The sequence below is a fragment of the Prionailurus viverrinus genome, chromosome X (genome assembly GCF_022837055.1).
Source record: "Prionailurus viverrinus isolate Anna chromosome X, UM_Priviv_1.0, whole genome shotgun sequence".
NCBI classification, from domain to species: domain Eukaryota; kingdom Metazoa; phylum Chordata; class Mammalia; order Carnivora; family Felidae; genus Prionailurus; species Prionailurus viverrinus.
Genome location: NC_062579.1, coordinates 33,391,602 through 33,407,161, shown reverse-complemented (window position 1 = coordinate 33,407,161; position 15,560 = coordinate 33,391,602). Strand labels below are relative to the sequence as shown.

The window sequence follows — 15,560 nt, the reverse complement described above, 5'->3', positions numbered from 1 at the left end:
GCAGGCTCTCAAGAACTATTTCTGAAATGAATACTTATTTAAATCTTTAAGATACATTGACAAATTAGAGTAGAACCAAATTGGGTAATAAGAAGAATGACAAGAGGTTGAAGATATACATGAAGAATGGGCGCCTGGGTGGCTCAGTCAGTTAAGTGCCCAACTCTTGATTTCAGCTCAAGTCACGATCGCATGGTTTGTGGGTTCGAGCCCTGCGTCAGGCTCTGTGCTGACAGCGCAGGTCCTGCTTGGGATAGTCTCTCTCTCCCTCCCTGCCCCCCCCGCCCCTCCCCCACTTGCTCTCTCTCTCACAAAAATGAACTTTAAAAATATATATATACATGAGGAATAGTTGAGGCAACTGGAGACATCATAGAGAAGAATAGATTTAGTGGAAACATGATCCCCCTCTTAGCTACCGAGGAGTTACTATATAGAAGAGGAAGAATGTTTGCTTTGCGATATTGCATAGGACAACGCTAGCCCAAACAAGCCAGATGTGGGCCCAGGCTAAGTAAACACTTTTTTACTTTCTTAGAATTGTGGTAAGCTGCCATAAAAGAATGATCACTCACTGGACAAAATCAAACAGAATAATCGTCCTTCGGGGATTGAAAAGGATCCCACGTGAGGAAATGCTTGAATTAGATGGCCTTGAAAAGTTTGTTCTAGTGTGAAGAAAGTATGATCTTTTAACATCCAGTCATTCCTGGGGCACCTGGGTGGCTCAGTTGGTTAAAATCTCAGCTCAGGTCTTAATCTCAGGGTTGTGAGTTCACGCCCCACACTGGGCTCCACGCTGGGCCCATTCACATGAATGAATACATACATACATACATACATACATACATACATACATACATAAAGTGATCACTCACCTAAAAAAAAAATCCAGTTACTCCTGACAATTCCGAATGCTCAATCATTTGTGAAGTTAATTTTTCAAATGCTCATTTTACCTGACAAGAACATGTCAAAGGTAACTTCATACCTTCATAAGTATGATTTAATTATCTTTGCCATATAGCCATATATCTAAAAATTACTTGATCCATTATTTTAACCCTTTATTATTGCTGAAAATAAAATATTATTTTACTATCAGTTTTGACCTTCGTATCCCTCATTTGAGAATGTTTACCAGTATCATGGAACAAAATCTCCAGTATTTTAGAATTTAAGTTTCATGTTTAAGAAATGTGGGCTTCACTGTTTGTTTTAGATGAAGTTTCTTCACTTTTTTAAATGGCTACATATGTTCATTATCTTTCTTCTTTTATAGGAGCGGGATCGTTATGCCTACAAGATTCATCTTCCAGAAACAGTAGAGCAACTGAGGAAATTCAATGCAAGGAGGAAACTAAAGGTAATTAAAGAAATCAGCAAAAAGCTTTCCGACAGCTAAATTCTCACTTCTAAAAATTATTTCAATAAGGTTTTGTTTTTTAAATCATTTAAGGTAATATCTAAGTATGAATCTAAACAAAATGTTAAAATAAATGAAAGATTAATCACATTTTAGATTTGTATCATCCTAAAAATTTATAGCAGAGATGTAATTACTTTTGAAATAGGAATTTACTATCTTTTTTTACATTTTTATTTCAACGTTTATTTTTTTTTTGAGAGAGTATGAGCTGGGGAGGGCAGAGAAAGTGGGAGACACAGAATCCAAAGCAGGCTCCAGGCTCTGGGCTGTCAGCACAATGCTTGATGTGGGGCTCAAACCCACGATCATGAGCTGAGCTAAAGTCAGATGCCACCCAAGCATCCCAGGAATTCACTATTATTATCCATTATTGTTGAATATGAATGTAGGCCACATTTCCTCAAACTTAAATATTTTGACAAGAAAAATGTGAGTTTAGTTCAGTGGAAACAATACTGGATTAGAATTAATTAGACAACGATCACAAAGCAGTAAGAATCCCCAGTACCTTGATCTACTAGAAAATATTTTCAAATTACTTTTCTTAGCTTTTCTTTATTCTTACTAGGTACCTTTCTCCTTTTACCATTCTCTCTATCCTCTATCTCACCAAAAAAAAAAAAAAATGGTAATTATCCCATATGGGGAGCCCGTTTGATTTTAAAAGGTTTTGAAAAAGACCAAATATAAAATAGTAAACTATTTTATTAATATAAAAATTAACTTTTATTTATTTTGAGAGAGAGAGAGCAGGGGAGGGGCAGAGAAAGGGAGAGAATCCCAAGCAGGCTCTGCACCATTAGCACGGAGCCCAAACATGGGGCTCAAACCCACAAACCATGAGTTTATGACCTGAGCCAAAATCAAGAGTCGGACACTCAACTGACTGAGCCACCCAGGTGTCCCAACACTAGTAAAAAAACTGTATGGGACATTTCCCCCCCTCTTCCCAACAGAGGAAACTCTTATATTGTGGTCTTAAAATTATTATTTGATTTATTTTTGATTACTGTAAAAAAAATCATCTTTAAGTCTGTCCTCTAAGTGGTTGATTGGTTAGTAGTCCTCCTTAGCCATGTGACTCCCACCAACTATAAAACTTTATAAGTATTTTTGTATATGTCCTAAATTGCAGTAATATTCATTATTATTCAACCCCTGAAATATCTGAATAATTTCATATATACAGCTCTAGATTTTGAGGAACATTATGTGGATGGGGGAGAAAACTATGTAGGCCACGATATTATGCTATAGAGCTGAACTGTTCAGTCTAGTAGCTGCTAGTCACACATAGCTTTTTAAATTTAAATTAATGACAATTAAATCAAAAGTGTTCCTCAGTCACACTAGCACATTTCAAGAGCTCAGTAACTAAATGTGGCTAGTGACTAACGAATCAGATCACCCAGACATAGGACATTTCCATCATTGTGAAAAGTCAACTGTGCTACTATACAACAAAGGAAATTGTAACATGTCATTATTGGTGATGATGATTCTCCATTAAGCCTCTGTCCTAATTGTTTTTACAGTCAGCACTCCAAACTGGCTCTTCTCTATTTGCTTTAAAAGTCCTTGGCAAAAATAATTATTAACGACATGCCATTATCAAGATGGCACCTAAAGAAGTTTCCCAAGACTTTGACATACATCTGAACCAAGAGAAACAAGACATACATCTGAACAAGAGAAAAAAAAATCTTACTATCCAAAGTGAAATTTTGTCAGCTGTTCTTAAAGTTCATTTCTTCCCCAAAGGAACCATTAATTATACTTTTTTTCTCAGTTCTTCCCTAGTCTTTTTAACTCTGGCCCTGCTTTGGCCTTTGTGACATTGCCCTGTCTGGGGCTGAACCTTTCATTGGCCAAGTCCAGGCCTTTCGCCATAGTGCTCAGGTTTGCCCATCACGAGAAACCCATGCTGTAGTTCTCCCAGTGCCACAAAACCAGACTTGGGCCTAAAATAGCCAGAGTGGTGACTAAGATTCATTTGGACAGGGCAAAGCTGTTACAGCAGAGAGGGGTCATATGAACTTACCACATCCCTTTGCAGGACTATTTAAAGTTTCAAGACCCACCAGACAACCTAGAATTAGGACCGTCAGCAGGGTTGTCATTGAGATTTTTTTCAGCTTCTGGTAAGGCTGTATTCCTTTATGTCATTCAGCCATCCTGGTTAAAGTATGTTATGCTTACCATCTGCAAGAACTCATTCTCCTCATATTGCCTCTTCTTTGAGCTTCCAGAACACAGATTTCAACTTTACTAGCTTTCAGAGACCACCACACAACTCTGTTTCACAAATGAACAGCTAGGTACCCATCCTTGTATCCAGACACTGTTTTTAAGCTCCTCAAATGTTAGGCAACAACCCATTGTGGTTTGTTTGTTTGTTTCTTACTCCCTTTGAAATGATTAAAAGGGAAGTTCACAGAAAGCAGTAGAATATTGCTTTTCTTACTTAGAGGAAGGAAATTTTTATCGTCCATGGCGAGAAGAAAGAGAAGAACAGCATTATGGGAAAGAGTGGGCTCTGGAGCTACATTGCCTTCGGTGAATCGTGAATCGTGGCTCTGACACTTACTAATGTGTAACCTTGAACGAGTTATTTAAATTCTCTGTGCCTCGGTTTCCTTATCTACAAAATGGGGATAATGGTAATAGCTAACTCATAGGGATGTAAGAATTTAATGAATTAATATATTACAGTAGTTACAAAAGTACCTGGCAGTCATGAGTGTTCCATACATATTATTTGTTATTAACATTATTATTGTTGTTACTGTTTTACTGTGATTTTAATGTTTATACCTTTGACTTGGTACTCATTCTGTATATGAATAACTGTAATTCCAATAACTCCATACCATTTTAGCTTTTTTTCTAGTCATTGACATTAACACTTTGAAGTTTTTAAAAGCTTTTTAAAATGTATAGATGGGGGTGCCTCGGTGGCTCAGTTGATTAAGCATCCAACTCTTGATTTCAGCTCAGGTTATGATCTCATGGTTCATGAGTTCGAGCCCCATGTCAGGCTTCTCACTGCCACTGTGGAGCCTGCTTGGGATTCTCTCTCTGCCCCTCCTCCACTTGCACTCTCTTTCTCAAAATAAATAAACACTTTAAAAAATTCATTTAAGAAAATCTAAACTAATGGAGAGACATTTAATGTTCATGGATCGGAAGACCCAGTATTGTTAAGATGGCAGTGTTTCCCAAGTTGATCCATAGATTCAACACAGTCTCCTGAGCAGAAATTGACAAATTGATCCTAAAAATTCATATGGAGATGCAAAGGACTTAGAATTGCCAAAACAATCTTGAACAAAGGACAAAGTTGGAGGACTTATGCTTTGCAATTTTGACACTTAACTATAAAGCTACAGTTATCAGGACTCCGGTACTAGTATGGGATAGGAGTAGACACGTATATCAGTGGAACAGAATTGAGAGTTCAAGAATAAACCCTTATATTTGAAGTCAGTTGATTTTCAACAAAAGTGCCAAGGCAGTTCAATGGGGGAAAGAAGTCTTTTCAACAAATGGCACAGGGACAATTGGATATCCATGTGCAGAAAGAGACCTTTAAAATGCCACTTTTGGGGTGCCTGGGTGGCTTAGTCAGTTAAGCGTCTGACTTCGGCTCAGGTCATGGTCTTGCAGTTCATGAGTTCAAACCCCATGTCAAGCTCTGTGCTGACAGCTCAGAGCCTGGAGCCTGCTTCAGATTCTGTGTCTCTATGTCTCTCTCTCTGCCCCTCTCCCACTCATACTCTGTTTCTCTCTCTCTCTCTCTCTCTCTCTCTCTCTCTCTCAAAAAAATGAATAAAACATTAAAAAAAAGTTTTAAAAGGCCACATTTTGGATGATTCCTTTTTTTTTTCAATATCTAGAATAAGTATTTATATCTGTAAATCCATAGAGACTGAAAGTAAATTGGTGACAGCCAGGTCTTGGGTAGTGACTACTTAATAGGTATGCAGATTTGGAGGGAGGGAGGTGATGGTGTTTTGGAACTAGACAGAAATGTTGGCTACACAGCATTGTGAATGTACTGAATACTGCTGCATTGTACACTTTAAAGTGGTTAATTTTATGTGAATTTCACATACCCCACTTGTTTTTATACCACGTGACAAATTCTTCTTACATACTGGTTTCCTCTTCAGTACACTTAAGGGATATGACACATTCCCATAGTAACAGTGGCTCACCATACCACTCAGCTCACCCAAGGGACCACCCCTCCCTCAGCCCCAGTTATGCCAGAGGTTGGAGGGACGTGTGTTTATTAAAACAGCCTCATGGTTGATTCTGATATGTCCACCTTATTGAGAGTCATTACTCTCATTAAGCACAAACTGTAATGGTTTTACAAAATTCTGTCATATTGTACATATCATAATTAACCAGCTGTTGGACACAGATTGCTTCCAGTTTTCCACAGCCATAAATATTTTCGCATTGCCCACCTTGGTATGTGATTATATTCTTAGGACAAGTTCTGTGCTACTGGAATTATTGGCATCAAAGTATGTATGTGTATTTAAGACTTGTGATTTCTTTCAATAACTTCCCCACCAAAAAGCTGTTTGAATAAATTTCTATGTATTTTTGGTGGTGAGTTTTACTTTTGAGGTTGAACCTTTTTCTCATTCTGAAAGTTTTGTGAAACTTTTTAATGCCAGAATATAAAACAATACTCATTATACTTTGCTGAAATTTCAAGACTATTACTCATTCATTACAATAATATCGATACTAAACAATCGGAAAGTGTTTTCTTTCCATATTTATACATTCATTTTGGAATTTAACCTCTCAGCAGGCTTTAGGAGACAACAAATCCCTATGAGAAAATTATTTGGGCAATTAGCATTAACATCATTTTCAGACTACCTTTCACATGTAGATTTTTAAAAAGTTAATGGAACCCTGCATGTGATTTGAATTATCACACACTTCTTTTTATTCTCATCCCTTGCGTTATTTTGTTTTTACATCTGTGAATGATGATGGGAAAAAATTTTTTTTCTCATTTTGGTTACCAGATGTTTCAGATGTTGGGTTTTCCCCTCTTTTTGTTTTACACTAAGCTCTAGAATTTTAATACTTCAGTTTAAAAAAATCCTCTAGAAACAATGCTTCCTTTAATAGACTCCATAGGCCTCAGTACAAGACTACATATAAGAATCCTATTTTCTCAAATCGAATATTAGGATGCGTGGGACAGACTGATCTAGGCTGTCTGGAAAAATCTGTGCTCTGTGGGTATGTCTTAAGGAGACACCCCTGTACGCTAACCCCAGGTGCCATCTACTTGGAGTTACTGAACAAGGGGTCAGGTTGCAGGAGGGGTACTAGGGGACCATCTGTTAGCATCTGAGCTTGTCTAACTAGGGAAGAAGCTGAGGAGAGGAATCTGTTCTAGAAATCATCTCCTTTGGTTCATGAATTATTTCTACCTCTAGAAAGCAAATTTCCCCACAGTGAAGCATGTCAAATAAATTTTGTAAAAAAAAAAAAAAAAAAAGAAGAAGAAAAGAAAGAAAGAAAGAAAAAAAATAGAAGCAGTATTCTGTATTTGGGTAAATGTATTGCATTCAGTTTAGGAAATGGTTAAGTTGAATCCATGTGATTCCGTTTAAAGGATAAAAACATTTATTCCTGACACTGTATATATAAAAAATGAGGGAGATTTCCGATAACTACAGTTTTCCTGTATTGATTTTGCAAACCGCAGAAGTATCTGGTCTGTGTGCTTCTCTGAATTACCAATTGGTCCCTCAAATTCCTGAACTTTGCAGAACTAGAAAAAGTTTGTTTAGTGATACCATTTTCCAGCACTTTACGATGCTGTACTCTCTCACGCAATAGCCACTGGCCATATGTGCTTACTTAAATTTTAATTTTAATTCATGCATGTCAAATGAAATTTTAAATTTGATTTCTCAGTTGCATTAGCCACGTTCAGTACCACATGCAGCTGATGGCTACTGTACTCAACAGTACCGGTATAGAACATTTCCATCATCCCAGAAAGTTCTATTGTACAGCACCATCAGGAGTCTTGGCACCTCCAAAAGTAATGCTTACCTGTAAACATCACCTTCTGAGAGGTCAACCAGGAAGCTGTAACAGCTGCCTTTTGGCACGCTGCGCCTTTCTGTAAACTCAACAAGAGCTAACTTAAGGATTTATCAAGGACCTTTGTGCCCTGATGAAAGCCAGCATTTACATATAGTCCTCTCCTGTAGTAAGGGGTGGTGCAGAGGCAGTAAGACAGCACAGCAGCTGTGGGCTCCAGCTACTCAAGAGCAGTAAGCCTGGTGTCCAAAAGGCACAGCTGATTCTGAAAACTTCCTCCAGTATAAGCAGTTTACATAGATAAAAATTGGAAGTGATTTTGATCTTTCTATTGACTTTTACAAAGCGATTCTATTAGTTTCTGATTGTGAAATATAGGACGTATTACTTCCTAAGTTCGGCTGTCTAGCTTTTGAAAGCTATTGTATACGTTAATCGACCATCTTTATAAAATACTTTCACAGAGTCCAAAAGGATTCCTAAGATACTGTTCTGTGCAGTTGCTCTTAAATATAGTCCTATCTACTATACTTGCAAGTCTCATTGTTAACCTTCTTCACAGGAAATAGCACAGCCAACTTTAGTCAGATGGCCCAACTTAATGTGATAAAAAATTCCTGGTTTTAGACCTGCATCTGAGTTTTGTTTGAGTATCCTACACACATAGACTGTGCCGACTCTACTGAATGATAGCATTGCTTGTGACTGTATGTACAGAGATTGGGAGCTCTGATGTAATCAAGCCTCTCCCCTCATTATCTAGGGCCTACTTCTTACATGTAATCAACCCAAATCCTTTAACATTTCTGCCTTGAAATGATTTTCCCGCCTTCTGGATCATCTCTGTTCAGCCTCAACCTCTCCAAGTCCTTCACCCTTTGTAGGGCTTGAAGTTCAGTGCTCTTAACCCTAGTAAGATGATCTTTTCTCAAATCCTTATGTCACATGTGGATTTGTATCGCCCTGTGATGGGTTTTGCCCCCTTAGCATATTACAACGTGACTGTGTGTTATTTTGCCACTTGGGTGCAAACCAGTCTACTCTCCATGTCATCTGAAAACTTGTGTGTCTTGTATCTAGACTTTTTAAAACATACCTCCCTGTTGTGCTATCAAATCCCCTGGTGCTTGTTTCTGAGCTCAGGGAGCACCAAAAAGGGAGTACTGGCCCTTCGTGGTGGTCTTCAAGTCAGCAAGTCCTCTGTATTCACTGTCCTGTACCTTTCTTAATAACTCTGTTGCCTCCTTAGGGGTGCCTGGGTGGCTCAGTCAGTTAAGCATCTGACTTTGGCTCAGGTCATGATCTCACGGTTCATGAGTTCAAGCCCTGTGTTGGGCTCTGTGCTGACGACTCAGAGCCTGGAGCCTGCTTTGGATCCTGTGTCTCCCTCTCTCTCTGCCCCTCCCCTGCTCATTCTCTGTCTGTCTGTCTCTCTCTTTCAAAAATAAACATTAAAAAAATTTTTTTAATAACTCCATTGCCTCCTTAGGTGCATTCAGTAGTTTAACTTAGCAGAAGTCTGAGCCAACCATTTTCTTGTTTTCCACTTCCTTAAATGAGACACAGAATCATCTAACTGGTAGTATTCCATTTTGATGTTTGACATACTAACAATAGTTGAGATTGAGTTGAGAATTAATTACTTGTAGTTCTTTTTTTGTTTGAATTTAGAATCTGCCTAACTTGCTTAGTCCAAAATTGCATCTTTAATGCTAGTTATCTTAGCAGACTCTGAATAGTCTTAACTCACAATTGTTATGTTTCACTCTCAGAACATACTAAACTTTCCCTTCTAAATTAAAGTAGGCAGAAAACTTCTTTGTCAAAGATGTGATAAACTGGGAAGCTTGAAGAACTACCTGTATAAGATGTAGATTGATGTTGCTGTACCCACGGTCTCTTTCATAGCAATAATGTAGTACAGGAGTTGGCACACTATGGCCTGCATGCCAAATCTGGCCCATTGCCTATGTTTACATGTAAAGTTTTATTGGAACATAGCAGTGAACATTCGCGTACATATTATCTGTGGCTACTTTCATGCTACAATGGCAGAGTTCAATAGTGTCAACAGAGACCATATGCCCTGCAAGCCTAAAATGTTTGCCATCTGGCCCTTTACAGAAAAAAATTTTTGACCCCTGGTACAGTAAAAAACCCTTGAACTTGTGAGTAGACATTCTGTTTACTCTTGATTTTATCTCTAAGTTGGCAGCGACCTTAATAGGTTGCTAAGCCTCTCTGGACCTCAGTTTCCTCATATGCAAAATGAGTCTCTTAGAATGAATCATCTCCTAAGGTTATAATTCTATAAATCCATAAACTGCTTTGGAACCGGTTTTGCTGTTTTACATAATAGCTTTGCATTGAATATCCAAACCGCATGCAGTCACTGAGTTGAGAGGACTAAATAAAGAAAACTGCTAACCATAAGATAAATTAGGAACTTGCTACTATTGTTATAAAAGAATTTACCTCTCAAGGCTCTTTGAAACAGTGCTTTCCTGGCAGAAGTTATTTGTAGATCTTTGATCATAGTAGTAGCTAGACCATGCCTTGAGATATAAACCCACCATATTAAGAAACTCAGTTGAACTTCATTTGGAAATAAAAATAAAGCATCTCTAAAATTTAGTTTCAGTGTGTGGGAAACTTTTGATACATAAAAATTCCATTCCCACCCAGCTTTTTAGGGAACATGGTATATATGTAAAGTGAAATAAGCTTCTACTATAGAAAGAAGAACTCAACATTCAATGCTGTTTTTTTCATCGCAGTAGCTGACTATAAAATTCCGCATAAAGACTTCTCATACATTAACCCTAGACTTTCAGAAATCTGAAAAGTTGGGGCTCCTGCCTGTCTCAGTTAGAACTTGTGATCCTTGATCTCAGGTTGTGAGTTCAAGTCCCACATTAGGTGTAGAGATGACTTAAAAATAAAATCTTAAAAAAAGAGAAAAAGAAATCTAATAAGTTGCCTGGAATGGTGTCATCAAGATCACTTCTCTGTTTTTTTTTTTGCCTTCCCTTTCTACATTCAGTTCAATTCAATTCCATTTATATTTGTAGAAAGAAACCCTAACGCGACCCCCCGCCAAAATGAAACTTGTGGAAATGTGTTTCTATTAATGTTTTCATATATTTAATAAATGCCTAAAAAGATTTATCTTTCTGGGGCGCCGGGGTGGTTCAGTCAGTTAAATGCATCCGGCTCTTGATTTCAGCTCAGGTCATGATGGCACAGTTCATGAGATCGAGCCCCATGTTGGGCTCTGCACTGAGAGCACGGAGCCTGCTCTGGATTCTTTCCTTCTCTTTCTGTCCCTCCCCCATACGTGCTTTTCTCTCACTCGCTCGTTCTCTAAATAAATAAATAAACTTTAAAAGAAAGATTTATCTTTTCAGAAAAATCCTCAAGTTCAACATTTAAAATATAGACTATGTAAGTGATTTAATCCTTAAACTACCTAAATGAGTAATTCTACCTAGACCAGCAAAAGGCTGTGCTCACATTCTAGCTCTATATTACTAAGATTAGTGACAGTTTGCACTTACAAAATGCTTTACAGTTCACAAAGCACTTTCATATACATTATGACTTTTGACAATTCTGTAAGGTAAGTTATGTCAGTTTTAATATTGACTCAAGTAGTATCAGGCAGCTAGAAAGTGGCCCAGCCAAGGAACACACCCAGGTATTCCGACCCATGCCTAACAGTCGCGGAATTGAACACTTTCACAAAATAACTGGTATTGTTCTTCTTGCTACTGAAACAATTCCCAAGATTTCTCCACCCAGCAGTCCTATGTCATGCATTCCATATGACAGTAATTCTCAACTAGGAATCAGGGAAACCTGTGCATGTTGTTTAAAGAGTCACCTGTAGAGGCGCCTGGCCGGCTCATTCAGTGGAGCGTGCAACTCTTGATCTTGAGGTTGTGGGTTTGAGCCCCATGTTGGGTAGAGAGATTACTTAAGAAATAAAATAAGGGGCAGCTGGGTGGCTCAGTCGGTTAAGTGTCTGATTTCGGCCTAGGTCATGATCTCACAGTTCGTGAGTTTGATCCCCGCATCAGGCTCTGTGCCGACAGCTTGGAGCCTAGAGCCTGCTTCGGATTCTGTGTCTCCCTCTCTCTCTCTGCCCCTTCCCAGCTCATGCTCGCACTCTGTCTCTGTCAAAAATAAAGAAACTTTAAAAAAAAATTAAAATAAATAAATAAAAACAAAATAAGATCTTTAAAAAAAAAAATAAAAGGAGTTACCTGTAGTTGGTTCTGCTGTGTGGCCTGAGAGTAACACATAGTCATTCACAAAAAGAGAGGGGGGCAAAGATATTAAAAAAGGAAAAGTGACTCATTCCTACTTCCCAGAGATAATGCGACTAACATTTTGGTATATGTTTGGTCTTTATATCCATATTAATCTTTTTTTTTTCAAACATGAGGTCATACTATAGATTGTTTTAAAACCTTTTTTATGTAACTCACAAGCATCTTTCTGTTTTATTAAACATCCTTCAGCATCATTTCATAGTGTCTGCAGAATATTCCGTTTTGTGTACATGATTGAGTTCAAGATGTGAATGGTTTCATGTACTTTCCCAATCCCCAGCGGTGTTCTTCTCATATATGCCCATGTGATTAATCTCAAGGAATCCAAACTCATTTACAAGCTACCCCTCTTCTAGCTGTCACCTCCTACAGGTTTGACTTTCTGAATAATCCTTGCATTTGTTATTGAACTTTTTTACACGTATGTGCTTTAATATCTTTTTCCATCTTTTTCTTTTAGGGTGCAGTACTAGCAGCTGTGTCAAGTCACAAATTCAACTCATTCTATGGTGACCCCCCCGAAGAGTTGCCAGATTTCTCCGAAGACCCTACCTCCTCAGGTAATTGGACCATTCGTCCGTTCACCAGTGTGAATCATTTGGTGTCTACATCTTCTCTTTTCCACCGTAAATAAACCTTTCCTGTGAATCCAGTCAGATCTCCCAAGGAATTCTGAGGAAGTTTGTCAGCAGCCAAATTCCATCCACATGTGTCTGCTTCCTTCTAATTTTACTACCGAAGTCACTTTCCCCTGGTACTCCAAAGCCAGCATTTTAATGTTTTCCTTTTACCTCAGAAGTACTTCTTCCCTTTTCCCCACTCCAGACCCAACATTGCATTTCATCCAATCCAACATTGTAGTCAGTCTTTTTGGATCTTTCTGATTGCCTTATACCCCAACAAAAAACTTCTTTTTTATTTTTTTGATGTTTATTTATTAATTTTGAGAGAGAGCATGCACGAGCAGGGGAGGGGCAGAGAGAGAAGGAGAAAGAATCCCAAGCTCTGTCAGCACAGAGCCCACCATGGGGGCTCAAACTCACGAACTGTGAGATCATGACCTGAACTGAAATCAAGAGTTGGATGCTTAACTAACTGAGCCACCCAGGCACCCCCACAAAAAAACTTCTGATACAAGATTTTCCCCTGTCAACTATATCAGACTTTGGGGCAACACTGCTTTTAATTTTATCTTTCAATGTAAAGCTGTCTCGTAAGTTATCTCTCGAAACAACTTACAAGTTCCTCTCTTTTTTATAAAATCTATAACACATACATACAAGCATTCAGAGGAGAACACAAAAGGGTTACCTATTTGGATCAAATGTATATAGGGACCCCTGGGGGGAACAAAATCCACTAGTGTTCACAAAATTATTTTATAAAGTGCTCAGATTTCCATTTTATTAGTGAGGAATTCTCAAGGATCGTTTATTAAAAATCCATAGTATCCTGGGGCACCTGGATGGCTCAGTCCATTAAGGGTCCGACTTCAGCTCAGGTCATGATCTCACAGTTTGTGGATTCAAGCCCCATGTCGGGCTCTGTGCTGACAGCTCAGAGCCTGGAGCCTGCTTTGGAGTCTGTGTTTCCCTTTCTCTCTCTGCCCCTCTCCCACTCGTGCTCTGTCTCTCAAAAATAAATTAAATATTAAAAAAAAATTTTAAGCAATAATAAAAAAATAAAAAGTAAAAACCCATAGTATCCATTTATACATTTATGTAAATGCACGTATGTGTGTGTTACACTTTATAAATTTCATTTATTTATGTGTTTACGTCTGAGTCCTATGCCCTCCGCCCTTAGGTTTTCTCCCTTCTCACATTAGAGTCACTCAGTATCTGCCATGTGGTTGCCTTTGCGCTATTGGTTTGATTTTTGGACTGGCTCATTCGATATTCAGGTTATTTCCATTGGACTCAAGAAGCATTCGCACATTCATTCTTCCTGTATTGCTAGGGTGGTCCTTCACCACTGTGAGCATTCGTCAGTATTTCTGCTTCTTCCTTGGCTGTGTTTATACACATACGTACACAGACACGTTCCCATACACACATGTTCTTATCAATTGGTATGTGCTTCTTACACCTGGTGGAAAAGAACGAAATTGAGTTTCCCCATTCCAACAGCTGTGTAGTTCCTCATTTTGACCTTTACCAACTGGGATGTGAATCTTCCTCTTTTGAGTGAAGGTGATTTCCAAAAACATTCAGAAATGGGAATCTCAGAAAAGAGACTCTCTGAAGAGAAGGTCTTGCTGGCTTCTTCTTGCTGAGGAAATGGGAGTCTCATATCTGTCTTTTTTCTTCCAGTCCAATTTATTCCTTCCACCCGTAGCACTGCGGTTGGTGTTTGCTAGCTCAAACCTCTCTCTTCCCTCCACACTGTTTCCAGTAGACTTGTCTGGCACGAGCAGATCCAGTCATGGTTTTATGTTGTATTGTGACTACATGATGCAGTCACAAACTTGGACTATATCAAGAGATTTTCGGTCAAGATCTAACACCATTTTCATCTTAAAATCGGGCCTGGGGAGCAGTATGGTCCTCGCAGTAGCTTCACAGACCTAAGCTTTACTGTTGCCCCTTAATATGTACCTCTGCCTGGCAAGAGTTTAATGAGCTCTTAAGTGTTCCATTCTGTTAAAGAGTCGAATTTTTCTTTTAGGGAAGGAATTGCCCATAGTTATAGACACACTTAATTTTCTGTCAAATACATTTTTATTACCCAGTTTTTTGTTTTTCAGTACAATCTGTAAGTGATATGGTCAAAACAGCTTCTGATTACAAAATTTGCTTTTTAAACAAAAACGAAATTTCCCCCACTGTCTTGCGGGTAGCCTGCAAGCTCTTGAATTAGTTGTTCACAATTTCACGTTCCCTCTTGCTTCCCTTTCCTGCAGTCACACCTTTTTTTTTTTTTTTTTTAATTTCTGGATCTTAATGATCTTGTAAGCAGTCTGTATCTTCATTTGACATGCAAATGTCCGTCCCAAAGACAATGGGACATTTTGAAGAAAATTCTAATATTGCCCTAACTTCCACACAGCTGTCAGGAAATATTCATCTGTTCCTAAAATTAATTTTTAATACTAAACCATTTAAAGGGAGGCATTATACTACTGTATCAGCATTGTTTATGAAATAGCTCTCTACCAGCAAACTTCCCTTTCTGCAACCAACAGCGAAGGCTATATGCTTGGCGGCAGAAAGCCTATTGTATACCTTATCTGGACTCACAGAAGAGCCTTACACTTTCATAAATTAACACATCTGTATTTTCAGTTTTTATTTCATTTTTGTTTTTTAATATTTCCATTTTCCAGCCTAAATTTTTGTCTGTTTAATCTTTAAATTGTGCATCATTTATTTTAAGTTGCAACATTAATCTGTCCACCATCTTTCTGTTTAAATTTGCATGGGCTTGTTTTACAGTACAAAACACAAAGCACCTTTCAGCATTACCTGAAAGTTCTTGCAAGCCTGTGGCAAAAAGAGAAAAATGATCAGAAAGCATGTGTTTTGGGGCACCTGGGTGGCTCAGTCAGTTGGGTGGCCGACTTCAACTCAGGTCATGATCCCACGGTTTGTTGAGTTCGAGTTCCACGTCGGGCTCTGTGCTGACAGCTCAGAGCCTGGAGCCTGCTTCATGTTCTGTGTCTCCCTCTCTGTCCCTCCCCTGCTCGTGGTCTGTCTCTCCCTCTCTCT

At 38.5% G+C, this 15,560-nt stretch overlaps 1 protein-coding gene across 8 annotated transcripts in view; it reads left to right on the top strand.

Moving 5' to 3' along the window:
- The window catches only part of CASK (calcium/calmodulin dependent serine protein kinase), a 358,179-nt gene that overhangs the window by 245,343 nt on the left and 97,276 nt on the right, over positions 1-15,560 (top strand). For all 8 annotated transcript variants that reach the window (XM_047843622.1, XM_047843615.1, XM_047843620.1 and 5 more), the window contains exons 9-10: positions 1,283-1,366; positions 12,314-12,413. In XM_047843622.1, coding sequence (XP_047699578.1) covers positions 1,283-1,366; positions 12,314-12,413 — 184 coding nt within the window. The remainder of the gene's footprint in view (positions 1-1,282; positions 1,367-12,313; positions 12,414-15,560) is intronic.